Source organism: Glycine soja, chromosome 2 (genome assembly GCF_004193775.1).
Source record: "Glycine soja cultivar W05 chromosome 2, ASM419377v2, whole genome shotgun sequence".
Lineage (NCBI taxonomy): Eukaryota > Viridiplantae > Streptophyta > Magnoliopsida > Fabales > Fabaceae > Glycine > Glycine soja.
The window spans coordinates 44,743,951-44,769,696 of record NC_041003.1 but is presented as its reverse complement, the minus strand read 5'-3'; the positions used below and the strand labels follow the sequence as shown (position 1 = coordinate 44,769,696).

At 32.2% G+C, this 25,746-nt stretch overlaps 2 protein-coding genes and 1 pseudogene across 4 annotated transcripts; all 3 read left to right on the top strand.

Annotated features, from left to right (window-relative positions):
• Window positions 1-1,373: 1,373 nt before the first annotated feature.
• Window positions 1,374-3,623, top strand: LOC114397397 (cytochrome b-c1 complex subunit 8-like). The gene is made up of 2 exons (XM_028359444.1): window positions 1,374-1,710; window positions 3,286-3,623. The coding sequence occupies exons 1-2, from the start codon at window positions 1,541-1,543 to the stop codon at window positions 3,332-3,334; spliced, it is 219 nt and encodes a 72-aa protein (XP_028215245.1). The 5' UTR covers window positions 1,374-1,540; the 3' UTR covers window positions 3,335-3,623.
• Window positions 3,624-4,332: 709 nt separating this feature from the next.
• LOC114397388 lies at window positions 4,333-8,972 on the top strand (annotated as a pseudogene).
• A 5,795-nt stretch (window positions 8,973-14,767) lies between these two features.
• LOC114397368 (putative B3 domain-containing protein At5g58280) lies at window positions 14,768-23,596 on the top strand. 3 transcript variants are annotated; one of them, XM_028359430.1, is made up of 8 exons: window positions 14,768-14,871; window positions 15,289-15,366; window positions 15,579-15,644; window positions 15,729-15,827; window positions 20,186-20,247; window positions 20,314-20,440; window positions 20,592-20,798; window positions 22,866-23,596. In XM_028359430.1, exons 2-8 carry the CDS (start codon window positions 15,289-15,291, stop codon window positions 23,415-23,417), a joined length of 1,191 nt encoding a protein of 396 aa, XP_028215231.1. In that variant the 5' UTR covers window positions 14,768-14,871; the 3' UTR covers window positions 23,418-23,596. The 3 variants fall into 3 exon arrangements, with proteins under 3 accessions (XP_028215231.1, XP_028215225.1, XP_028215236.1); XM_028359424.1 differs by having other exon boundaries at window positions 20,314-20,473; XM_028359435.1 differs by lacking the exons at window positions 14,768-14,871; window positions 15,289-15,366; window positions 15,579-15,644; window positions 15,729-15,827 and adding an exon at window positions 19,904-19,970 and having other exon boundaries at window positions 20,314-20,473.
• The last annotated feature ends 2,150 nt before the right edge of the window (window positions 23,597-25,746 follow it).

The window sequence follows — 25,746 nt, the reverse complement described above, 5'->3', positions numbered from 1 at the left end:
TTAAAAATATATATTTTTCACATTTGACAATAACATTTTTTGTTGTCACCACTCCTACAATCTTTGTGACCACTATCATTTTTGTTGGCATTACCACCATCGTCATCATCAATGTCACCTCCGTCATTGTCACTATCATATTATTGTCACCATCATCATTGTTGTCATTATCATAATTGATTGTTATCACCATGACCACTAGTACCGTACTACCACTATCATTATTTTCACTGTCACCACCATCGTTATCAACCTGACTATCGCCACCAACATTACTACCACTGCCACTATTGTCATCATCATCATCACTGTCACTATCGTCGTCAATAGCGTTGTTACCACTACCACCATTAGAGGTCACTGCCACCGTCATTGTCACCACTACTACTAACGATACCACTTTCGTGACTTTCACCACAATCACCACCAACGTTGTCGCAACTACCACCAACACCACACCACTGCAACTTGATGTCACCACCACCACCACCAATAATATCACCTCCATCACCGTCCTCACTACTAATATCACCTCTGTCACCACCACTAACGTTGTCACCATTAACTGCCACCACCAATACCGCTACCTTCATGACATTGTCATTGTTGCCATCATTTGCATTGCCACCACCACTAATGGTACCTCTACCTCTATGAGTCATTGTCGTAGTTTATTTGAAACTAATCATATTTTAAAAATTGATTTATTTTATTTAAATTAAAACTAAAAATTAGTTGTTACTTTAAAATTTTTCAAAGACGGTTAATTTTTCTATAAATATCTTTAGTTGAATAAAGATAAAAAAATAAAATTTGAAAAAGGCATGTTTGTATGTTAGGTTTAACTTAAATTAAAAAATAATAATTTTTGTAGAAGTTCTATGTTGATGATGAAAAAAACTAACATTCTAAAGTAAGTTCAACCAATCATTTTATTATTTATTTGAAACTCACTTTGTTCTTTTCATTTTATTATTAATTATTAATAAAAAAAAGCATTATGCCACTTAGTCATTTGTTTTATCTCTTCAAATAGAATTTTCTAAATAAAAAACTCTTCAAATAGAAAAAAAAAAACTCAACTTTTTATTTTCTTATGAATCTGATTCTTAACCATCGAACCAAACATAGTTGACTAATCCATATTGTTGTCAACTTTTCCAATAAATTAATTACATATTTTTTTACTAACATTTATTATAAATAACCATTTAACATTTTTTAATTTATATTTTTATATTTTTCACACAAGCTAAAAACATTCATATATAGTTAAAATGAAAAAAAACATGACACTTGTTCCACACTTTTTCTAAATAATTATACAAAAAAAAGAAAAAAAAACTTTTATAAAATAAACCGTGACGTGGAAAATTTGTGAGCCGGGCAATAGCGGAACGCAGTCGTACTGGACTGGAATAGGCACAGAGAGAAGATCCGATTCCAATCTCAACCGAACAAACTAGAAATTAGGGTTCATATCTCATTTCCTCTGATTTCATCTCAGATTTCGCCTTCGTTCGTATCGAAGAAGAAGAAGATGGGGAAACAGATTGTGCCGGTGAAATCAGTGATCTACGCGCTCTCCCCTTTCCAGCAGAAGATAATGCCGGGTCTCTGGAAGGACTTGCCCACAAAGATTCACCACAAGGTCTCCGAGAATTGGATCAGCGCCACTCTCTTGCTTGGTCCCCTCGTCGGAACCTACACGTAAGTCTCTTTCTCTCTCTGAATTAGGGTTTCGCTCTATCTCTGTTTTGCGCAATGATTATGTATGTACATGCCTGTGGTTGTAAATTCGATCGAACGTCGATGAACAATTCAACGTTTTGTTGTTGATTTTGGAAATAACTTGACCGGAATTGATCTGGTTGAAGGAACAAAATTGGAGAGGATTCGGGCTTTGTGTTCTGATCTGTTAGGGAAAAGGGAACGAATCTGTTTTGATAAATATTTAATTAATTTATTATTCTGTTGAGTTTGATGTACTTTTCAATGGATTGGCGACCTCTTCAGGTGTTAAGAATTTGTTTGTTTATTTGCTTGTTTTTTCCCCTTTTGTTTTCTGTGTCAGAGGAAATATTAGGTGATTAGGAAATATTTGTTTCTATGTTTTTCCGCGATGTTTTTGTTTTTGTTTGTCGTTGGAGATTAGTAGCTTTGCTTGTTGCAGAAACCATATTTGAAGCCTAGGTCAATTTTTAACCTACATTGTGCTTACAAATCGGCAGAATACAAGGTTGTTGTGATTGAGATTGGAAGGGGAGGATAAGCAACACATAACCAGATAATAAGATTCTAGCTAATTAAATACAAAGTTTAGATTTTTTGAGGATGGGATTTTTTTTGGGGAAAAAATGGGTTGCTCAGCCCTGCCACTTAAATGGCCGGTCGTTTAGATTTATGAAAAATCACCCCATTCAGTGGTTTGATAAGCCTTTCCCTATGATCATATATTTTTCTCACCAATTTATGTTGGTGTGAATAATTGGATTGAAGCTCCCACACAAAAGTGCAACATTGCACCATCCTTCGAGGAAGATTGTGATCTCAACAACATTGGTTCTTTTTTTTACTATTAACAATGCAATTGTGCAAAATTTGTTGGACATCACTTGTAACTTAGGAAGGAAATAAAAGGTTTTGGGTGGAATCAATAGGTTCATTCCATGCCATCCTATTTTTAAAATTTAAACAATTACAACTAGTGTAATGTATGTCTTTCTATTCCACTGCATTATATCTCTTTCCCTCAATCTGATTTACCCTCAGCAACTATTGCAATTTCTATCTATTAAAAGTTCAAAGGAAGATTAAAAAACAGAATTTGGCTTGGTATTTATTTTCTTGAAACAAGTCTGTTAACTTAGCATGAGCTCAAATCCAGAAACAGCCTCTTTGCATATGCAAGGGTAAGGCTGCGTCGAATGACCCTCTTCCATATCTTTGCTTAGCGAGGAGCCTTATGGTACTGGGGTACATTAGTGCTTGATGTTAAGTCTGTTAGCGTTGGTTGATAAGTAAAATAGGTGCTGGAATTGAACTGAAATTAGCTACAGTAATTCTCTGGAGAGGTGGATTTGAAACGGAGAAAATAAATGCTGGATAATAATATATGCTGCCATGAATCTCAGAGTCCAACTCATGGTGAAAAGTTCAACCTCTTGAGTGATTCTCCTCTCCATAGAATTTCTCATTAGCTAAGTAGCTTCGACTAAAAAATGACTCTCTTTCTCTCCCCGGCTGGTTAAATTGTATGTCTAATATGGCTTTTGATGGATGCAGGTATGTTCAGAACTACCTGGAAAAGGAGAAGCTGTCTCACAGGTACTGAACTCATGCAAGAGCTGATTGGATAACCTTCTAGTTTGTTGCCTTGATCTTGTTTAGCCACCCAATAATGTGACACTGTTGAAACTTGCTCTACCGTTTGGTTTTGAGATGTCTGAGTTTGAGCTTTTTAAACTTCGACAGTGTTTATTGATGGTCTATTTCATTAATCCATATTACTTTGATAGACAAATTTATGTGTTGTCAGTAATGCCAGGGTTAGTTTTGCATGTTAAACTCTAGAATGGTTGAGTTACTTTTATCATTTTTTAATTCAAAACAAGCATTCTTAATACTCGCTAAATTTTGACGCGTATTATTAGCTGCGTATCTCTACAGTAAAGAGAATGATCAGTATATGAGCCTTTTTAACGAAATAGTATTTTGCTAAAAAATGGTTGTAAAATCAGGTACCGGTTCTACTAATAAGTGCCCAATCTTACTGGTAAATATGAGATTGTGTTCAATAACAGGGTTGAAAAAGAGTGCGTAGAAGTTTATAAACATTTCTATCTGGAATAAGTTTTTTTTTTCCTTTTCAGCCAATGAAATTTCAATCTAAAGGAAAAGTAATTTGTCTTTTTTAAGTTGAAGGAATGCACTAAAAAAATGAAGTATAATTATAATTATTAATTATAAATTGATGATTATTGTACTTTTTTGTTTCAAAATAAATATCGTGTAAGAAGAAAAATAAATCTCAAAATAAGGGTCATTTTAGCTTTTTATTGTAATGTTGATTGATTACTTTTTTCACTAATATTTATAATAAGTTTATTTTTGTTTTTTAATGTAACATTAATAGTAATGTTACTTTGTAAAATTATTACACTTACTTATTTATTAGTTGTTATCAAATAAAAAAAAATTAGGATGATACTTATTATGGGATAGAGATAGAGAGAATAATAAATAATTATATATGTACAACAATATATGTGTTATAATTTTAATTGTTAATTTTTAATCAATATTAATAATCATACATTAATTTCTAAAATGTTAGATTATTTAAGAAAAAAAGAATAATGTAACTAGTAATCTCAAATTTAAAAGGACCAATGATGAGGAGCTTGAGTAATTTGCATAAAGTCTGATGTCAGCATTCCCCTCCCTCCTCAAATTTAAAAAATGCATGTGAAATTAAAGTGTTCAGCTCATTGAACTTAAACTTCTTAAAATAAAGTAAAGGAGAGTAGATTGTCATTTTGGTTTTTGGAATTACACTAGCCTCTGCGAATATGTGGAGTGCTAACAATTTAGTTCTTTCAAGAAATTACATCAATTAAGTATTTCAAAATGAGAAAGCTGCAATCAATTTAATGTTAGAATGATAAGTTTGATGTCAATTTTTTTTGTTTAAGGGATTAATTGATGCCACTTATCATTTGAATCAAAATCATGTCAGTTAAAATAAATATTTATTTAAGTGAGAATCAAGTACTCTTTAGTCATCCGTTGTTAGGTTCAACTACAAATTTCAAGTCAAACCTTCAAATTTTATTAGTTTACTACAACCATGTTTGCAAGACACTTTGCTGTGCCAGCATGCGGCATGCAGCATTCAGCATGCTTGTTCTCTAGTGTCATTGTCAATTGGTCAAATGACAAGTTTCTCCACTCTGAATAAATTTCTGAACAAGTAGGAGCTTGTATTAACAGCACCAAGAAGCAAGATGGTTGGTTATTCTATAAGGGATGTGTGATAATGTTTAAATTACTTTTCAAAACATAATCTAAAGGCTGTAATCAAGTGTTCAATTTAACAGCACAAACATTGTTTAATACTATAGTTATTATGAGTTGTATACGTATGTTATTGGACATTGGTCCACGGTTGAGCACTTGCACTAGTACTAGCTGTGATTGAATGGATGAGAATTGCGGTTCAAGGCCACTACTGGGGAACCAGAACCATGATGGGAACTCTTTTAACTCTCTTAGAACAGCTTTCTTGTTCAAGCTTCCCGATAATGACCGTTCTGGCCTCGACTCTGAGTCTCCCTTTCAGTTTGACCATCAAGTTTCCTCTACCAACCACTTAAGTCAAGGTCTCTCTCTGATTTCTCTCTTGAAAGTTAAAGTTGCGTTGTGTGTGCGCGCGTGCCTGCATGTTCTATGGCTTAGTATGTTAATCATACAATGAAAACCACTTACTACATTCAATGTTGTGCGACTCAATTAGATTATGGCATGTACTTTTATATCATGCTCATAAAATTAATCATATCAATATAAGATTGTTTTATATTTTCATTAGACAATTTTTCTGTCAGTCTCACTCAGTTTAGCCATTCTCGCCAATACACTTTAATAAAATCGAACGAAGGAATTTCAAGGGAGTGACAGATTCTAGACAAATGCAATACTTAGTGAAATTGCACCAAAACCCTAATTTGATCCAATACTTAATAACTCAAATTCTGCTTTGCATTATGTGTTCTGAAGGAGAAAATCATACATATTTAGTTTGAATACTTGATAGAATTTTTTAAAAATGTTCAATAACAACGAAGGAATTGCTACATTTTTTTGGGCTGCTTGATTGCTTTATTCTGTCTTTAGAACCATGACCTGTTTCCAAAGCACGAACTTTTCTCTCGTTTGAAGTGACATGTTTCAATTTTTAAAGGAGAGAAAGAATATTATGAAAGACAGTTTGCTACTCTAAAATCATTTGAAGAAGTTGACTCCATAGTAATATCGGACTGCACTGATGTAGAAGACATTGGAAAACAAGCTGAACATGAACGGGCAATGAAGATTTCTAATTATGCAAATGCAGTTTTATTGGCATTGAAGGTGATATTCATAAGATTTATATGTTCGTTTAGCAATGAAACTTCAAGTAGTTGTTCTGAATAGAAGGCATGTGCATGTTATGAATTTCTTTTGAAGTAGCGACCAAGTTCAGGTTCCATTAGTTATAAACCCATCTTTCAGGTATTAATAGGATTCACTTCATGCTAGTGAAATTTCATATGAAGAGTTCTAACAATATATCAATTGAACTTGTTTTAGTATAATCTCCCTTAATGTTTGATGTTGTATGTATAATACTTGTTGGTACATCTCAGTTAAATAACAATATTCATATACATATCTAGATTTATGTGACTATAAGGAGTGGATCAATAGCTGTTGCAGCATCAACATTGGATTCTCTTCTTGACTTCATGGCTGGTGGCATACTTTGCTTTACCCACCTTGCAATGAAGGATATAAATATGTACAAATACCCAATTGGAAAGTTGAGGGGGCAGCCAGTGGGCATAATTATCTTTGCAGCTGTCATAGCAACACTTGGTGAGTAGAATTGACTTAGCCTATTTCTATGCACTATTAGTTTACATTTTTTTACACTGTTAACTAATAGGAAATCATGGTATGCGTGGCTTTTAAGGTGTTATTATAAAAGTCAATAAACTTATCATACATGTAATTTGTGATTGGATGACAGCGTAAAGTGCTGCACTTTACACTGTCAGTCCATAGACTATTTACTCATTACACTATACATCTTTTCATCATACTGAAATCTGAGAACATGAACCTAATTTGGTAAGATAATCAAGCAAACATACAAATGTTTACAGAATACTGTATGATTTGGCATAGATTATATTAAAGGACATGATCTAGGAAAGGCACATTTATTTGGAAATATGAGAAAAAAAGATTACATATAATCCATTTTGATACAGGCTTTCAAGTATTGATCACGGCTGTACAACAACTAATAGAAAACAATCCTCCTGAGAAGATGTCTTTTGATCAGCTAGTATGGTTGTACTCTGTTATGATATTTGCAACAGTGGTGAAGCTTGCACTCTGGCTTTAATGTAGAAGCTCAGGAAACAAAATTGTCCGTGCCTATGCGGATGTATGTGTCCTCTTTTGATTAGTAACTGCTTTATGAATTGAGTCAAGAAACTGTTGCAACATCTTACAAATGCCAACTTGCAGGATCACTACTTTGATGTTGTAACAAATGTGATTGGATTAATTGCGGCTGTTCTTGGTGATAAATTTTACTGGTGGATCGACCCGGTCGGTGCTATTTTACTTTCAATTTACACTATTACAAATTGGTCTGGCACTGTGATGGAAAATGCAGGTAAAACTTAAGATGCAGTTTTTTAAGGCAAAGTACTTTCTAAATTTTATACTATAAAAGGTTTTCTTTATAAATCTTAGATGTAATTCTTTAAGTATTTTTGGTGTTGTTCTTTAACCAGAATTGAGTTTTACTTCGATAGCTTATGCTAACTTTAATGCAAACTTTTATTACAGAAGAGAAAATTCAATTCTGATTAGAGATCACCAAAAGAACCTAAAGAGCTGCATCAAAATTTTGTCCTATTTTTAGTATATAGAAAAATAAATACGAAAGGTTGTTTTTGGGGTGGGGGATAAGCTATGATCAGCTGCACCTTCTTTTCATTATATTATAGGCTTAAACATGTGTAAGGTCCTGATAAATGACTAAATTTTATTCTGGGTCCCTAATAAATTTTTTCATTATTTTGAATCTCTGATGTATTGAAACTTTTGTTTTGAGTCTCTATCATTAGTTAAGTGATGACGTATCATCTTACAAACTGATTTTTTCAACATTATCAAAAAATGTGATGGTATCATGCCATCACTTATACATATTAGCATTAGCATGGATGCAAAATTATTTTGTGGAGGTTTTTATTTTGATAAATTTGCAGTTTCATTAGTGGGATAATCTGCACCTCCTGAAGTATTGCAGAAGCTGACATATCTTGTCGTAATGCACGCTCAAATTAAGCGCATTGACACTGTCCGTGCCTACACATTTGGCGTTCTATATTTTGTGGAGGTATTTTTATAAAGTTAAATTCTCAGCAGTTTTAAACATTAGACTGTAACCTAAATATAAAATATAGTTGTTATTTAATTTGACGTTGTACTGATAGATTACTTATATATAAGACTAATCTTAATTCCCATTCCCCTCCCCTTTTTGTAATATTTAATTTAAGGCAAATTATTTGTGTTAACTTTTCATAAGGCATTCTCCCTGAGAACTACATTGCGGTCCTATTCCACTATTTCATGGTTATGTCTCTCTTATTTTTCTAGTTTCTTATATATACACAACACAACAGAATGTGCAAAATTAAAACTTAAGGCATAGATTTTAATTAGTATCACTGTATCAGGGACTTATGTTCATGATAAAGAAATGATGTTGTTATGATTTTGGTTCTACTGTAACAGGTTGACACTGAACTACCAGAGGATTTACCCTTAAAAGAAGCTCATGCCATTGGAGAGAGCCTTCAGATAAAGCTAGAGAAACTTCCAGAAGTTGAGAGGGCATTTGTTCATCTAGACTTCGAATGTGATCACAAACCAGAGCACTCGATCAGTTCTTACCAAACTGCCGGACACTCAGCCTTAAATTCAAGTTCATGTACAACAAATGTAAACTTCTCTAAGTTAACCTTTATTTATGATTATTATTTGAACACAGAGAATAAAAGATCATCATATATAAGCGTAAAACAAGGAAAACATGTCGGCACTTCTATTTTCTATCTGTCTGTTAATTATATAATCTATAAAAGCAAAGACATGAGTTCTTGAGATGTCTAAGCTTCTTGAACTTCTATCATTTAGCCGTGTAAGTAAATTTTACCTATTCCTACCTTTTATCACTCCTTTGTTGAGTGTCCTTTTAGTTTTTAGCTTTGTTTAATAACTCTTTAGCTTTCTACATGGATATATAAACTAATAACTTCAATAATTCTCCACCTTATACATCAATGTTATTTTCAATAACTCCTACTTTTGTCATTATTACTATGTTTTTTTTACTGCAATTACACTTATTATTACTATGTTAAAAACCTATTCCTAATTATAAACAAGTTGAACTAAGGTGCTTGAGATTGCAACAAGACCATAGTGTCTTAAAGAGAGGGTCGTGATGCTTTTTACAGTCTTGCTTATATGTTATATAGCTCATAGAGAGGTGATTAAGTTATAAAGTTTGAGAGCATTAAAAGTTTTACTTAATTATACTTTTGGTTCTCTTATCATTGACATATTTCAAATTTGATCCCCTCATTATTTGTTTTGAAGTTTGTCCCTTGTTTAATTGTGCAATTTTAGGTCGCTCATTTATTTGGCATTCAATATAGACGTGACACTATTGCATATCAACACCAATACTCTATTGTCATGTAAGTAATTCCGTTAAATATTTTATGTAAGTTATCAAATGAAAAAATTGCATAATTAAAATAGTGAGAGAATAAATTTGCGAAAACAAAAATTTGGGGGACCAAATTTGAGAAATAACAGCAAGAAGGAGATTTTTTTTTACAACAACATAATCATTATTGATATAATATGCTGAATACACTGAGAAATCATATTATAAGTATGCTCAACATCAAACATCATATAATTTCTAGCTAAGGAATGCACTACCAAATTAACTTGTCTTCTACCATATTGAATATGGAAAAAAGGAAATAATTTCAGGATCTCTCTAATTTGGTTAAAAATCATTCCACACTCAGAAATATCTTCTTCATTATTATAAATCTGATCCACTATCTAAATGTTATTATTAAACTTCCCTTAATTTCACTTGATAGTATCAATTGTATTTTAGGAGATTATATATCGAGTAGTTGATAATGATGTTTGATATTATAGGAACCCAAATGACAATGCATTACATTAGAGGTTCTCTAGGTGTCTTTTTTTTTTTTTAATTTGATATCAACTTGAAATTTTATATTTTTCATTTTTAATGAAGAGTTCAATTGATGAGTTCATTGCAAATCAAATTCTAGATATATTCAGTATCAATGATTAAATATGTTCTGAGGTTCCTAAAAAGCAAATTTTATATTTAAGGTAACGAATAACATGAATTTTATTTTGAGTTGTTAATATTATTATTGTTTGTGTTGAGTACCTAAATAAAACACAAATTTTATTTTTGGTTATTGATATTTGATTTTAGTCATTGTTAAATTAATAAATTTTGTTCATTTTGTATTAGTCTCTTTGAAAACTATGACTAATATGTTATTTTGTATTAGTCTCTTTGAAAACTATGACTAATATGTTGGGAATAAATTTGTATGCCTACGATCTAAGTCATCATGTAATCAATTTTAATTTTAATAATAAAATATTATTTTATTTTCATTGTCATATTTTACTATTTGATTAAATGGTGCGCTTGATAATGTCCTTGATTAAAATTAAAGACTTGTTATTATAATAAAGATTATGATAATTAGAAACAAGTTTGTTCTAATTGTAATCTAAACTATTCTTGATCATAGGATTATTGTAAATAGGATATCAATAATCCAGATAGATTAATATATATTTGATAATATTTATTGGATAAATATTAATAGATCTTATTTATTAATTTGCATATATAGATGAGTCACATGTTGATGTGATCATTGAACTGACTCAATTGAAATTTTTTAATGATTAAAATTTACCATAAATTGTCAATAGAAAATTCTCAAGAAGAGGTATAATAGATTTCTTTGACCTTAGATTGTCATAGTAATTAACATGTTATTTGTTGTATTTTAATTTTGAACACCTAATGCTTCAGAGTATTTGTTGAATGAATATTAGATATGATTAAATACCTGTAGAATTAATGATTAATTAAGAAAGAATCCATCAACTCTTGGTAATGAGTTTGAACTCTGAATAAAAATTAAATCCTAGCCAGGAAGATTAAATGAAAGAAGAAATGAGTTTCTTAATTCATTATGAGTTAACTCAAAAGGGTTGGACAGTAATATCATACTCTAGAATTAACCTAGAGATGTAAAGATGGAAGAAATTATTACACTACACTTCTAATGGTTCTTGAAAGTAAAATGTTACTTCATGTTATTTGGACATTAAGGAGTGTTGCTAGACGCCTACCTTGATTAGTATATTAATTTGATTAATATATTACCAGTTTAGTATTGAACCTACGGGGTCTAACACAAACGAGTGTTCTAATCTCTGTTAAAGAAATTATTTTAATATTTGATGATTAATTAAATTAGAGAATTTAATATGATCAAATGATTAATTTATTTCAAAAGGTGAAATATTATTATATTTTTTCTACCACTAAAAATATAATAATTTGAAAGATTTGATGAAAGAAGAGAAACAAACATGTATGATTTTGTATTTGGGATTTGGGTTGAAAAGGTGACTAGATATAAGTTTGATTTGATCAATTATTATTTTAATTTTAATTGTTAAATGGTTAGCAATAAAAGCTAACAAGAAATAATATAGCTTAAAAAAAAGATACTGGTTTTGATTTGATCACGAATATAAATAGAGTCTTCGGCTACACATTGAAATGCTCCTGAAAACATCACTTCTCTATTCTTATTTTTTCAGTCTCGGTGTGAATACACGTAGAGTCTTCACACTACTAAATAATTTTTTTTGTTTCAAGAACTCATCAACAACTACTCTCTTTATATGTCATCTGTTTATAATATAATTTTAAATACAAAATAGATTTTTTTTATTCCGTAATGTGTGTTTTTAAACACCTATTTTCCTTCATAATAACAAATGAACACATTTTATTAAAGATAAAAAATTTACAAATTTATGAGGAACTAAAACAAAATATAAATGATGAAAATAAATTTTTGGTTTATTAGAAGTTTAAGATAATTTTTTATAGGAATATAAAATAAAATTCACTTATGGACTTAAAACATATTTTAGGCTTGAAATAAATATGGGTTTTTGATCAGTACTATTCCTCGTTATTTGTTTTGACCCTTGTCGTGAATCTACCATCAGCAACATGTTTTTTTGTTCTTAGAAATACAGTGATTTTGATTTTACATTCCTACAAAAAATAAATATATATTTTGGAGACGGTTGTCTCATGGACTATTTAGTTATTCTTGCAAATATTAACCATGAGTATATTTTATTCTTGGAAAAGACATAATCTCACGTTTTACAGATATTTAGTCCTGATGGAGAAAGCGACAAAAATTATTCTCATAGGACAACAATACTTTTACATGAGTAAAAATTCATATATATCCTTTTATTAACCACTACCCCACTATTTTCTCATTATTCCTTCATGATGAGCTTAAATTTATTTTAATCCCGCAAATTCCTACCCAATTGATGTTCCTGTAATTTGATTTAATGTTAGTTTCATTCTTAGATTTTACGATAATTTTTTCTTTTCCTCCGATGCTCCTGTTTTAATAGGCAATTCTTCTTTCTCTTTTAATGATTGTAATCCTCGAAAATATGAGAAGAAAACAAAGAGTGTAACGAGAGTTTTTGTAAAAAGAATATTTTAGTAATTACAATATATATTGCCTAGAAAAAATAACTCATCTAAACATATGTTTTAATTATTCAAGGGAATATAAAAAATAATCCCAATCAGTTTTAATAGTTTACGAAATACATTTTTTAATAATACACAGGAATAACATTTCCATATTATATTTTTAGGACTAAAAAAATTATCCCTAAACCAAACGTCTGTTAGGGATTCAATTGAAAGAAAAAAAAATCAAAAACCTAATTAAAAAGTAATAAAAGTTGAAGAACTCACAACAATTAAAACTTTTTTTATGTGCTTGATATTATACTTTTTTATATTTTTTTTTCTAATACGTGTCATTTTAAAGATAATCTTAAATGAGACATGATCATGATCAAACACCAGGTATTCTCACCTCTTTCAACTGATACTCAAACCTTGATTCTCTAAGAATTTCCCTTAATATACCTACTACTTCTAATATAACAATATGAAATGACTAACAAATAACCTTTCCCTTTAAGAATTGGATCCCTAGGTTTATCTTAGGGCTAACAAAATGGACTTGTCCGATGGGCTGATCCACAATTAGGGGTATGTTGGGTTTAAAAAAAGTCAGTCTGAATAAAAAAGAGTCTTTTTTGGTTCAACCTATTTAATTTGATGGATCAAATGGCCTGATAGTAATATATAATAAATATTAAATAAAATATAGTAACTTATTAATATAATTTATAATTTTAAATTCAATTTATATTTTTTAAAAGGTAAAACATATTCATTAAACATAAAATTAAATGTTCACAAGAAGTGACAATCCCAAAGCATTATTATTAATTTAAGTATTCATTAAACATAATTTAAATGCGTTTGTTTATACTTGTTAGGCGGAATAAATGCATGATAAATTTTGTCTTTGATTTATTTTTACATAGAATCAATTTTTTTAACTTTTTTTTTTATTAATTTCTAAATTGAACCAAATAGGCCAGGTGGCTTGACAACCTGACATAGGACTGAACTTGAGAAATTTCAACCCAAAAAAATATGGATCGGACCTAGGTTGATCCATTTTCAATGTGTGACCCGATGAATCAGGCTAGGCCTCCCCGGGCTTACCCGTCCATTTTGCTAGCCTTAGGGGACATTGGACTAAAAAAATATTGACTAGAATTCAATTAAGCCTACTTTGAATATTTTTAAAATTTTTTTTCTTTTGAATTTGTATAAATTAAAAAAAAAAGAATCAATATGGACTAATCCAATGAGCTACCAGATCTGACTAGACTTAAAAAATTGAGACCTATATCTTGTCCAATCCAATCTATTTTTTCGCGCTTAGCTAAGGGTGTGAATAGACCATACCAGGCTTTGAAAGACCTCTGCCTAGCCTACGATGAATCTTTGAGGCCTGAGTCTGACCTATAACCTATCAAAGACTTTTATTTTGGCTCGGCTTGACCTTTTTAAAAGTCTGGCCTGATAACCTTTTTAAAAGTCTTCTTCACGATAAATATTTAATAATGAGAAATATAAAAGGACACATTACTCACACCTAAATTGTAATTAAAGTCCTTGATTATAAAAATAAAAGTTATGACCTAAATTGTAATTAAAGTCCTTGATTATAAAAATAAAAGTTATGGAGTGTAATCAAAGTCTGATAGTTTAAAAAAAAATTAATTGTATCCAAAAAATAATATTATATATTGGTACCCTAAAAATAATATATATATATATATATATATATATATATATATATATATATATATATATATATATATATATATATATATTGGGCGACCTATCAGGTTTATAAGATTTTTTAATAAGTTTAAGCTTGATCTATTTAATTTAATAGACTTTTAAAAAAGTTTGAATCTGTCTTTTAATTAAATAGGTCAGTTCAGACCAGACTTTATGTAGGTCAGGTCGTAAGTCCCTGTAGGCCAACCTGACCTATTCCCACCCCACGTTTAGCCCATAGACTAGACGAGCTCCTCCATTTTGCCAGACTTAGAAGGGAGTGTTATTCATACGAAATTGTTCATTTATTCATTATATTATTATTATTATTATTATTGTGTTAAAGTAGGCAACGGCAACAAGAAATTTGAAAATAAAAAATTGCTACCTTCTACATACTGTCCGAAAGCAGCAAGTTCAGTACTTCAGTTCACTGCGCCTTCCTCTCCTTTTCGGTAATAACCATTTTCCCTTTCTTTTCTTACTCCAATTTCTTTTGCTGCATTTCCTCAACACTCTTCAACTGCGTTTGCTCAGCAAAGTTGGATTCTTTCATATATTTCACAACCTCCAAAGATATCAAAAACCGATCTTGTCCAACTTAGAATTAATTTCAGTAATTTGTGCTGGACCCATTTTAGTTTTGGTACTGTTACCGAAGTTTTTAGATGAATCCGTTTTCTTTACATAGTTTTTTTTTTATATAGAAAAAATAAGCGGGAAACTTAAAAAAGATTTCAGCTTTTGTCTTTTAAGACATGCCATTGGAAATCATTTCACATTTGTTTTGTTTTGTTCTATTAGATAATAGTTAGTGAGGTTTTTTGTGACATTTGATATAAGTAATCACAATTTGTCTTGTGCACTAGCAGATGGCAAAGGGTTGCTCCAACAACACTTATGAAGAGGCTAGAAAACAAAGACTTGAAGAAAACAAAAAGAGGTTTGAGGTAATCACCATTCTTTTTTTTTTCTTTCTTTGTTTATAAGATCTTAAACTTTGTGAGCAGCATATGTGCATGTGTAGAGACTTTTCATGTTGTTTGAGTTGAAATGCCTAACTTTTTCTTGTACTGTTGTTGGTATATATGGTGTTCTGTTCTGTTCTGTTTTGAATTTTGATGACTGTTCAATTTACTTGGTTTCACTTTTTGCTCTCAAGGATTTGGGAATTTCGAGGATTTCAAAAAACTTGACTGAAATCGCAAGTTCTGCAAAGAAGAAGCTGGTAAACTTGTTTTTTTTTTTTTGGTTTCTCTCTGCAAAGAATCAGGATTTGATTTGACTAATTTTTCCATCTTGCCCTGTGCAGCGTCATGTTCCTAAACAGAAAACAAAGAAGACAAATGTTGAAGTGGAACCTAGGCGATCTTCTCGTGTGCGAAACCCAGTTCGTTCATACCGTGAAGATGTAAGTAATATTGTCTTTCAAACTACCATAAATCCATAATGCAGGAGCAGACAACAAGCATGTGACTCAAGAAAGAATAAATTATCAACTTGGGTTGGACACTGGATTGTCTTAAGCTAGTACCATTGGATATAATAGAAAGGAAAAATTACAAAATTGGTCCCCCACTTTATCTTCAGTTTCGGATTTGGTCCCCCAGTTTTTTAATTCACTAATTTGGTCCTCTATTTTGTAAAATCGTGCAATGTTTGTCCCTCGGGCGGGCCACAATTGGACGTTCACGGTTAGCAAGTGACATTGACTGCCAAGTGTCATGTTCTGATTGGATATCAATTCCATGAAAGATGAAATACATTGTTGCTTTCATTGACCAATCAAAACATGACACGTGGTCGTCATCATCTCGTGACCCGTGACCGTCAACATTTCTTTGTAACAGTCAACATCCAATTGTGGCCTGGGGAACCAACATTGTAGGATTTTATAAAAAGGACCAAATTTGTGAATTAAAAAATTGGGGGACCAAACCCGAAATTGGAGATAAAATGGGGGATCAATTTTGTAATTTTGCCTAATAGAAAAATGTATACTAGGAATCTGTGCTTGAATTGATTTGTTCTCTGCTGGAAAAATGCACACACACCAATAGTTGATGATGGGAGTACACACATGCCACAAAGAAAATTCTGTAAGAGACATGATTATGTGGTTGAGCAGCATCTGCCTGTGTCCATGGAAATGTTCAAACGAAATATTCACTATCTCAATAAAATTACAAGTTCTGTGAAAACTTGAAAATCTTACCACCCTCTAGGTGACTCTCAATGCTTGGAGATTGGATTGGATTCTGTTAAAAAATAGAAACAGAATATAAAGACAGCAAAAATATAAACATATAAAGAAGATAAGAGAGGAGCAAAAACTGATATGATATATTTCAGATTTGTAACTTAGATTTTGCACACTTTGGACTGTTACAGCAAGAGCTTAAATAGAAAAACTAACACGTCTCTGATTGGGTGAAATAAACAGAAAATTATGGCTAACTAAAACTAGGCATCATTAGCAAACAGCTACAAGTTGCTTTTTGTGAGCACAAACAATCACAAAATCTGCAGAGATATTTAAATATTTTAATATGACAACAGGTAAAATTTCAACTACCAACACTTCTTGAGATTTTTCTTCAATACTACAAGCCTTGATCTTAGTTCATTCCCACATCTATGAAGGATCACCTTCAACTAGAAAAAACATCTGCATCCCCTTGCTTAACAGCAATTATACCATTTGAAATGAGAATGCTTGCAACCTCCTTAATCCATTTTTGATCTCGAAGAAACTTAGCTTTTGGTGCTAGAGAAGTCATGACAGTTGCAACAACTTTATCAACATTGTACTCCTCTATGAAATTTATTTTTATCTTGATAAGGAGTGTGAAAATCCCAACAAAATCTTTCCAATCAAGAGATTTACCTATTGCATTTTCCAAAGCAATGGCCAAAATTGTTGCAGCTTCCATAACCCACAAAAAAAGATTCACCATAAAACTCCAAAAACTTGTTTTCCTTCTTCTCTTCCAGTTTGTTGTGGTCAAAGAGGTCCAACTTCTTAGCAACTTTTGTTGTACACCCATTTGAATCACACTTTAGATTCTGAAATACCTCTTCCTTATATGACATGTTTTTCAACTTCACAGCTTCTTTTAGCACAACATGCATGGTTTTTTTCTTCCATTCCACTGGAAAACTTTTATCTCTCATTTCAATGGAGATTAGCTCACATCCAAAACGATCAAATGTAGTGCAACTCATATCTTTAAAACACAAGGAATAATTCCTTTCTAGCATTTGTCCCACACTCAACAGACTTTGATTTACCTTAGACACAAATAACACATCAGAAATATATTTTGTACCTTCTGGAGTTTCGACAACAACTACTCTTTGCCTTTGACATCAACACATTCACCATTGCCAATGGTGACTTTGGAGAAGTAGGACTGATCCAATTCCTTGAAAATGCTAGGCATTGTGGGTCATATGATTTTTACACCCACTGTCTCTAAGCCACACTTCTTTGGTATTACTTGCTGGACAACAAGTAGCAACAAATAAATGCTCCTCAATTTGTTCTTCATGCTCAACAACTTGGGCTTGTTGTGCCTGTTGGTTTGCTTTATTTTTACAAACCTTCTCCACATGACCAAACTGATTGTAGGCCCTACATTTGATGCTTGGGGGTAAGGTGAAATTTTTTTCCAACCTCCTCCTTTCTTGTTGCCTTCTTCCTCCTCAAAAAATGGCTTTTACCCAAAACTTTTTTAGCTTTGGGCTTTTCCATTTGTGTGTGCCACAAAAGCACCTTCAATGTCTTCTTCCGTCATCTAGGATCAGTTGCTTGCAAAACATTCAAAAGCTCTGCAATTGATATTTCTGAAAAAATTTTATTTTCTTTGAGAGGAAATTTTCAACTCAAACCTCTCTGGAAGAGACACACAAAAATTTTCTCCACAACTCATTGATCTTGAGCTTTTCACCAAGCAACCTGATTTGTGTAACCACATTTAAAAGCCTGTCAGTAAAATCTTTGACAGATTCACTTTCCTTCATTTTCACAGCTTTGAACTCCCTTCTCAAGTTCAGTCCCTGATTCTTTTTGTTCTTTCAGTCTCTTGGAACTCCTCCTTCAATTGATCCTGTGTATCTTTTGCAGTCTCAAGAGTTAGAATCTTGATAAATACATCATCATGTAGTGCTGCCTGTATAATGGCAAGTGAGCTATTTTCGGGTTTTCTGGTAATGAAGGTGGGTTACTTCCATTTTCCATTGTATCCCACAAACTTTGAGCTCTAAGATAAGTCATCATTTTTGCAGCCCGCAAATGAAAGTTCCCCCCTGCAAATATAGGTGGTGCAGGTAAAGAACTACTGTCAGAAGTCATTTTTGTGTATGAAGGTTTTTTTTGTATGGGTTCTCTCACTCTGTTTTTGGTTTTTTCTCTTCCTCACTAACTCTGGTTTTCACTCCCTCAGAGACCCTTAAAGATCAATGAAGCTCTTGATGCCATGTTAGGAAAACAGAAACAGAACATAAGGACAACAAAAATACAAACGTATAAAGAAGAGAAGAGAAGAGAGGAGCAAAAACTGATATGATATATTTCAGATTTGTAACTTAAATTTTGCACACTTTGAACTGTTACAACAAGAGCTTAAATAGAATAACTAAAAAGTCCCTGATTAGGTGAAATAAACAGCAAATTATGGCTAACTAAGGCATCATTAGCAAACAACTACAAGTTGCTTTTCTTGAGCACAAGCAACCTTTTAACAAACTTTCAACCAAGCACAAAATCTGTAGAGATATTTAAATATTTAACATAATACTAATAATAGCAGGAAAAATCTAACTGCCAATAGATTCTTCAAGTCTTAACAAATGAAAGTTTTCCCCTGCAAATATAGGAGGTGAAGGTAAAGAACTACTGCTGGAAGTCATTTTTGTGTTTGAAGGTTCTTTTTTGTATGGGTTTTCTCTCACTATGTTTTTGGTTTTTTCTCTTCCTCACTAACCCTGATTTTCACTCTCTCATAGACCATTAAAGATCAATGAAGATCTTGATACTATGTTAGAAAAACAAAAACAGAACATAAAGACAACACAAATATAAACGTATAAAGAAGAAGAGAGGAGCAAAAACTGATATGATATATTTCAGATTTGTAACTCAGATTTTTCACACTTTGAACTGTTACAGCTAGAGGTTAAATAGAAAACTTAACAAGTTCTTGATTGGGTGAAATAAATAGCAAATTATGGCCAACTAAAACCAGGCATCATTAGCAAACAGTTACAAGTTGCTTTTTTCTGAGCACAAGCAACCTTTTAACAAACTTACAAGCAACCACAAAATCTGCAGAGATATTTAAATATTTAATATAATAGCAGGAAAAATCTCAGCCGCCAACAGATTCTTCAACTCTTAACATGCTCTCTTTATATAGTGGTGGTGTGATTTTTCTTCTAAAAATATAAATTATTTTACTTAATGAATGTAGATTTAGAAGGTGAATGTAAAAATTATTCTTCAACTCTTAGCATGCTCCCTTTATTTAAAAATTGGCTCCTCATTCTTTCAAAGGTGAATGTAGATTTTGTCAAGAGTCAAAATCTAACTTCCAAGAGCATAGTAATTAACTATGCATGGGAATCACCAATTTAGAAGAACCCAACAATTCCCCTAAAAAATTGAATAAATACTCCCATCTTGTTCTGTATATTTATTTTTTAATGATTAAGCGTGATACTGAGCACCCAAAATTTGTAGTTGACAGTGTGTATTTCTTTCTATCACAGGTGAACATAGACCTTCCACCCTTGCGGAAGAGGTCAAGGTCAAGTTCTTCATCATGGGGAAGGTAGTTAATTACTTAATGACTTTTCTGTATTGCTGATGAAATATTAATAACAGTTATGGGACTCAGTTACATTGCGAGGCCTCTAGATGAAATCAAAGAAGCAACAAAAGAGGAAAGACTTTGTGCTCTGGAGGCTGCAGAGGCAATCCAAATCAATTTGAACTCATCAAATCCATCATTTATCAAGTCAATGGTTCGGTCTCATGTTTATAGCTGCTTTTGGTTGGTAGGTTGTAGTTTTCTATATGACCTGCATGTACTCAACCTGCTGCTGGCTCTTTTTGTTATAATAAATGTAACACAAGTTATTCTTCCTGTTATATTATTTTATTTGATTCTGCTAGGGTCTTCCTTCTAAATTTTGTGAGGAACATCTGCCAAAAACTTTACATGACATGGTTTTAGAAGATGAAAATGGCTCAGAATATGAGGCTGTTTACATTGGCAACAGAGCTGGGCTTAGTGGTGGTTGGAGAGCATTTGCATTGGATCATAAACTCGATGATGGTGATGCCCTTGTTTTTGAATTGATTGAAGCTTCAAGATTTAAGGTGTTCTTTATGTTACCAGTTCCATTGTAACCCTCTTTTAACTTCTGAGCCCTACAATTATTATACTTGCTCTATCATCATTATTTGAAGAATAACTAAGGATGAGTTTGGGTAAAGAACATAAATAATTGCTTATTCAATAAACTCTTAACATGCGAGTTTATGCCATAAGTTTTACAAAGAAACTTACTGAAATAATTATGTTATTTTCATAAGCCCAAATAAGCCGCATAGAAGCTCTTCAACCCTTAAAACTAGCTTGGTAAAAATGCCAGTTAATGATGAAAAAAATGTCAGCTTGGTAAAGAAGTCTGTTTTATAATGTTTGAGAAATCTATTATCAATCAAGGTTGAGGTTATCTTGATTAGAAAAAAGTAAAATTTAAGTTTGGATTGTTAGGGGAAGAGAAATACTTTGAAGTGGACTACAACTAAAGAACTCCTAATTTAAGAATTCTTAAATTATTTACAACACACACTTTTAATTTTGAATTTCTTCTTGACTAGAGGTTTCTTCACAATGTTATAAACCTTGCAATATGTTAGGATCCAGTTACAATTTACTCTGGAGTTTATAAGGCTTTGGGCTTTCCTGTTACAATGACTAGATTTTATGATATGGTTCCTCTAAGGTTCTTTTCAATTGGTATCAAGTTTAAAGCATGTTCGTGTTTGTGTTAGATTCAGTTGGTGCACATTCCAAAGCTCCATTTTGTGAGAAGTACAATTTCTAGCTTTGGCTTCAGTGTCAGTTTGAGGGGTTCAAAATGGAAATAACAATCACACTATTAGCTGTTGGGAGCCTTGTGCCCTGTTATTTGCAACAAACACACCTTATTTCTTCCATAAACAAACTTAACTAACTATTATGCAACTAACTAACTAATAATGAGTATCTATCACAATGTTTGCTTTAATGAAATGAGGGTGGGCCTTAGTGCAATGGCAAGGTTGCTGCCTTGTGACCTGTTGGTCATGGGTTTAAATCCTACAGGCCTCTTCACTTGTGGCTGTGGGGGTAAGTGTGTACATTTATCCTCCCCAGACCCCCATAAGGTGGGATCATTGTGCATTGAGTCTCCCTTTTGTTCTCTTTAATTAAATGATATTAATTCAATGATACACTATCTGTAATGCTTGCTTCAATCATGACAAACAATTGATGATATGCAATTGCTTGTGCAGAACTATAGAGATCTCTATAATTCATACCCTTGGGGGGAAAATAATAATTCCCAAGTTATCTTTTTCATCATGGTTTGTCTCTGATTGCATCTTTCATAGCTTCATCAAAATTCAATGGTTCCTTGTTAATCATTTTGAGGTTTTGTCTCATTTATAGGAAAGCATCTTAATGTTTGCTGAGGTGACATGCTTCACATAACTGATGGAGGAAATCCCTTGATATTCTCCTCTATCCAGGCTCAATTCTATAATATGCTAGAGCCTAAGTCTTGTGTGCTAGGACATGCTTTATTTGTCTTGACATAGCCTACTGAACAAATTACAGCAACACCCCCTGAGGTTTCGTGTAATTACACAAGCACCCCTTGCTTTTTTAACCATTACTTTCACTTCCCTTGTAGGGATGTTAGTGTAAGATTTGAGGGGGTGTTGAGGGAGTGTCAATGTAATGTTTTCAACCATATAAGGGGGTGTTTGTGTAATGTTTTCAAACTTAAAGGGAGGTTAGTGTAGGAAAATAAAAAGGGTGGGACTATGTGTAATTTGATAAAGGCTCAAGGAGTGTTCTGTAATTTGCTCAATAGGTTAACAATCGAACTAACATTTGATCTTTATGTAAAAAAAAATTGTATTGAAGTTTCATAGTCCTTTTCTACTAGTTGTCCCGCAAAATAACTTTCTTGATTTGGTACTATAATACACATTTATTATCAATTTATGAACACCATTTTGTCTTGGTGTTGCCAGAAATCAGCTTTTGGGCTTTATTTGGTAAACATGCCAAGTATGTGATGTGAACTGAAGTGTGTCACAATTCCTCTAATTGTTTTTATAGATAATATATTAACAATAAATAATGAACCTAACATGTTATTACTGCAGATTTATATTGTAAGAGCATTTCCAGATTCAGTTGAAGAAAAGGGAAATAATATTTTAGAGGAAGAAGGAAATGTGCGTGCAACCAAAGCACCAAAAGCTGCCTGTAATCTTGAATCGGAATGTAAGACAAAAAAGCCAAAACAGGCTGCAGTTTATGAAACTAAGGAATCAGAGAGTTCTCAGGAATATCTTCTAGATAGCAGCATTGACAACGAAGTGAAACCACAGGGAGTAAATCCAACTAATAAGGAAACTAAATTTTCTCAGAAAAATACGCCAAAGAAATCTAAATATCCTGCTACTGCTGATTCAAAAGGGAAAGTGCAAATTAAAACTGAGAAACCAAAGGCATCTATAAAGCTGTCAAACAATACAAGGAAGTCGAAAGAAGGTATAAATGAAATTGGTGGTTCAGCCAAGTTAGAAAAGAATGAGTTTGTTCAGGATGCTGATAGCAAGTTAGAGAAAGTTGAACTAGTTGAAGAAGCAAGAAAATGTGTCACAAAAAAGCTAGAAAAAACCAGCTCCAAATTTTTCAGAAAGAAAGCATAATCTTGGAGCTAATGACTGGTAAATTATAAAATGTATTAAGACTTGTATGGAGTATATTATGGTAGTAGACAATATTTTCTGTTGTGGATTAATGGAAGTAAAGTGTAAGATATGTATTTGATTTGATATCTATCAGTATGTTAGTTATAATACATAAAAAACAATGTTTTGTTAATGTGTAATCTGGATGCTTTCATTTATAATACTGCAAGTTGATTGAATTTACATTATGACTTCACTGTTTCTTGTACAGAAAGCAAGTTCAGGGTTTACAAAAATGCTGCTTTAAACAGTTTTATGATGAATAAAGTAAATAATTCATGCTTAACCTTGAATCCTTACACAACATTCACGTGAAACTATTTGGTTTGCATTAGCTACACAACTGTGATACACAAACTACAAACAAACTACAAGAGGAATATGTTATTGGAAACAAACTCGGAACATTCCTTGAGCTTTCAAGATCACGAAACAAGTGACACTGAAGCTGTTTTTTCTGGATTAAGGCCCTGCAATAAAAAAAAAACGGAGTTGTATTGCACTTGAAATCACTAAATTGACTAAGATGCATGATTGACCTGAATTTTCTTTCTCTGTATTAAAATTCAATGATAGGTCACACCTTTGTTACACTTTTGTTCATTATTGGATGAAATTTTGCAATAGGAGACTTAATTTGAATAATTGGAAAACTATAAGAATTAAATGCGTGCAATAACAATTAAGGAGTCTAAAACCGTATATAGGCCAAGCTTGACAAAACATAGAGACCAAAAGTCCTACAACAGTTATTTATTTGGAAGAAAAGATTTAGGTTAAATTGTAATTTTCATCTCTTAGTTTCTTAAATCCATGATTTTGGTTTTTCTGAATTTTAATTGTAAGATTTGATCCTGTAGTCTTATAAATTGTCGATTTTGATCATCTTAATATATTATTAACAAATAATTCTGAACTTACTAGCCCTCGAGCAAAACACACAGGGAATATATATTCCAATCTGTGACATCCGTAAACATAAAGACTCCTTAATTTTGGGAGCGCCAAAGAAATATGACTTTGATTGCTAACATATTCAACATTCCCTTCTTCCACTTCTTCTATTATGCGCTTCAATTCACTACAGTCGTATATTTCCAGAACCTCTAGCAGCTCCAGAGTTTGGACACTAGATGGCATGAAGAGAGAAGTTAGCATCGGACAACCATTTATTTTCAATTCTGTAAAACTGCATACCTTTGAGTTCCTAGGAAAGGATATGCTATGCAATTGTCTACATTCTTCTACCTCTAACTCTTGTAAATTTTTGAGAAAGCATTGCGAAGAGGGGTCACTAAACACTTCTTGCAGACCATGCATACGACTCAACCTTAAGGTAACTAGGTTGCAGAACACAACTTTGGTCATAAGCAGATTAGCATTGGTACTACCAAAGAGGCATTCAATCTCTGGACAAGATTTGAGGAATAAGAAAATCAATTGATTCATGCCTTGTGGATCTATGGATGGGATTACATTCTTGCAACCTCCCTCAAGTGTCATCAAATGAAAGTACTCGGCTCTAAGAATGAGATCCTTTTGGTAATGATATAAAAGATTGAGCAGAAGCATTAAAACCATCTAAGCATAAAACTCTAGATAGTCTACGCCTTTTCAAAGTTTCAAGCGACCAGAAGTTGGAGTGTGTTTCAGAACCATATTGTATTATAGCATACATCTGCAATCTTGAAAAAGTGACATTATGTGGAAAGTCGTTTTTATATTGCAATAAAAACTAATACAATTCCTTTAGCTGCAAGCATCTCCCAATAACCTCGTAAGCATTATCTTTCTCAATCCCACTGCAGAGCAAATCTAAAAGCTTCAATTTCTTTAATGCTAAAATTCCATCAAAGGAAGAACCACGCAAGTCAAGAATCTCAAGTGCTTGTAGGCTTTCCAAAATGGAGATGTCACCTAATTTATAACCTCTCAAGCACAGAGTATGGAGATTTTTTTATTGACTCAAATGACCGTGGCAGTAACAAAGTTATATTTCTTTCAAACATATATAATAATAATAATAATAATAATAATAATAATAATAATAATAATAATAATCTAGAATCCACCCATAGTCAGATCTTAAGAATGCCTAGGATTTTAAGCATTTTCAACCTTTCAAGACACACATTTGATACTTCGAAGCCATTGTTTGGAAAATGAAGCAAGAAAATTTCAAGTGTTGTTGGACAATTCAATTGGTCATCAGGAAGCAAACCATTTTTCAAATCCCATAAGGATATTATTGCTTTCTTATCTTTTATGTTATCACTTTGTACCAAGA

Bases quoted from the DNA above. Each gene is read 5' to 3' on its own strand.
- LOC114397397 (XM_028359444.1), top strand. From the start codon at position 1,541: ATGGGGAAACAGATTGTGCCGGTGAAATCAGTGATCTACGCGCTCTCC. The intron at 1,711-3,285 runs GTAAGTCTCTTT...TGATGGATGCAG, and splicing joins CCCCTCGTCGGAACCTACAC to GTATGTTCAGAACTACCTGG.
- LOC114397368 (XM_028359424.1), top strand. From the start codon at position 15,289: ATGGCAAAGGGTTGCTCCAACAACACTTATGAAGAGGCTAGAAAACAA. The intron at 15,645-15,728 runs GTAAACTTGTTT...TGCCCTGTGCAG, and splicing joins GTTCTGCAAAGAAGAAGCTG to CGTCATGTTCCTAAACAGAA. The intron at 20,474-20,591 runs GTAGGTTGTAGT...TGATTCTGCTAG, and splicing joins TTTATAGCTGCTTTTGGTTG to GGTCTTCCTTCTAAATTTTG.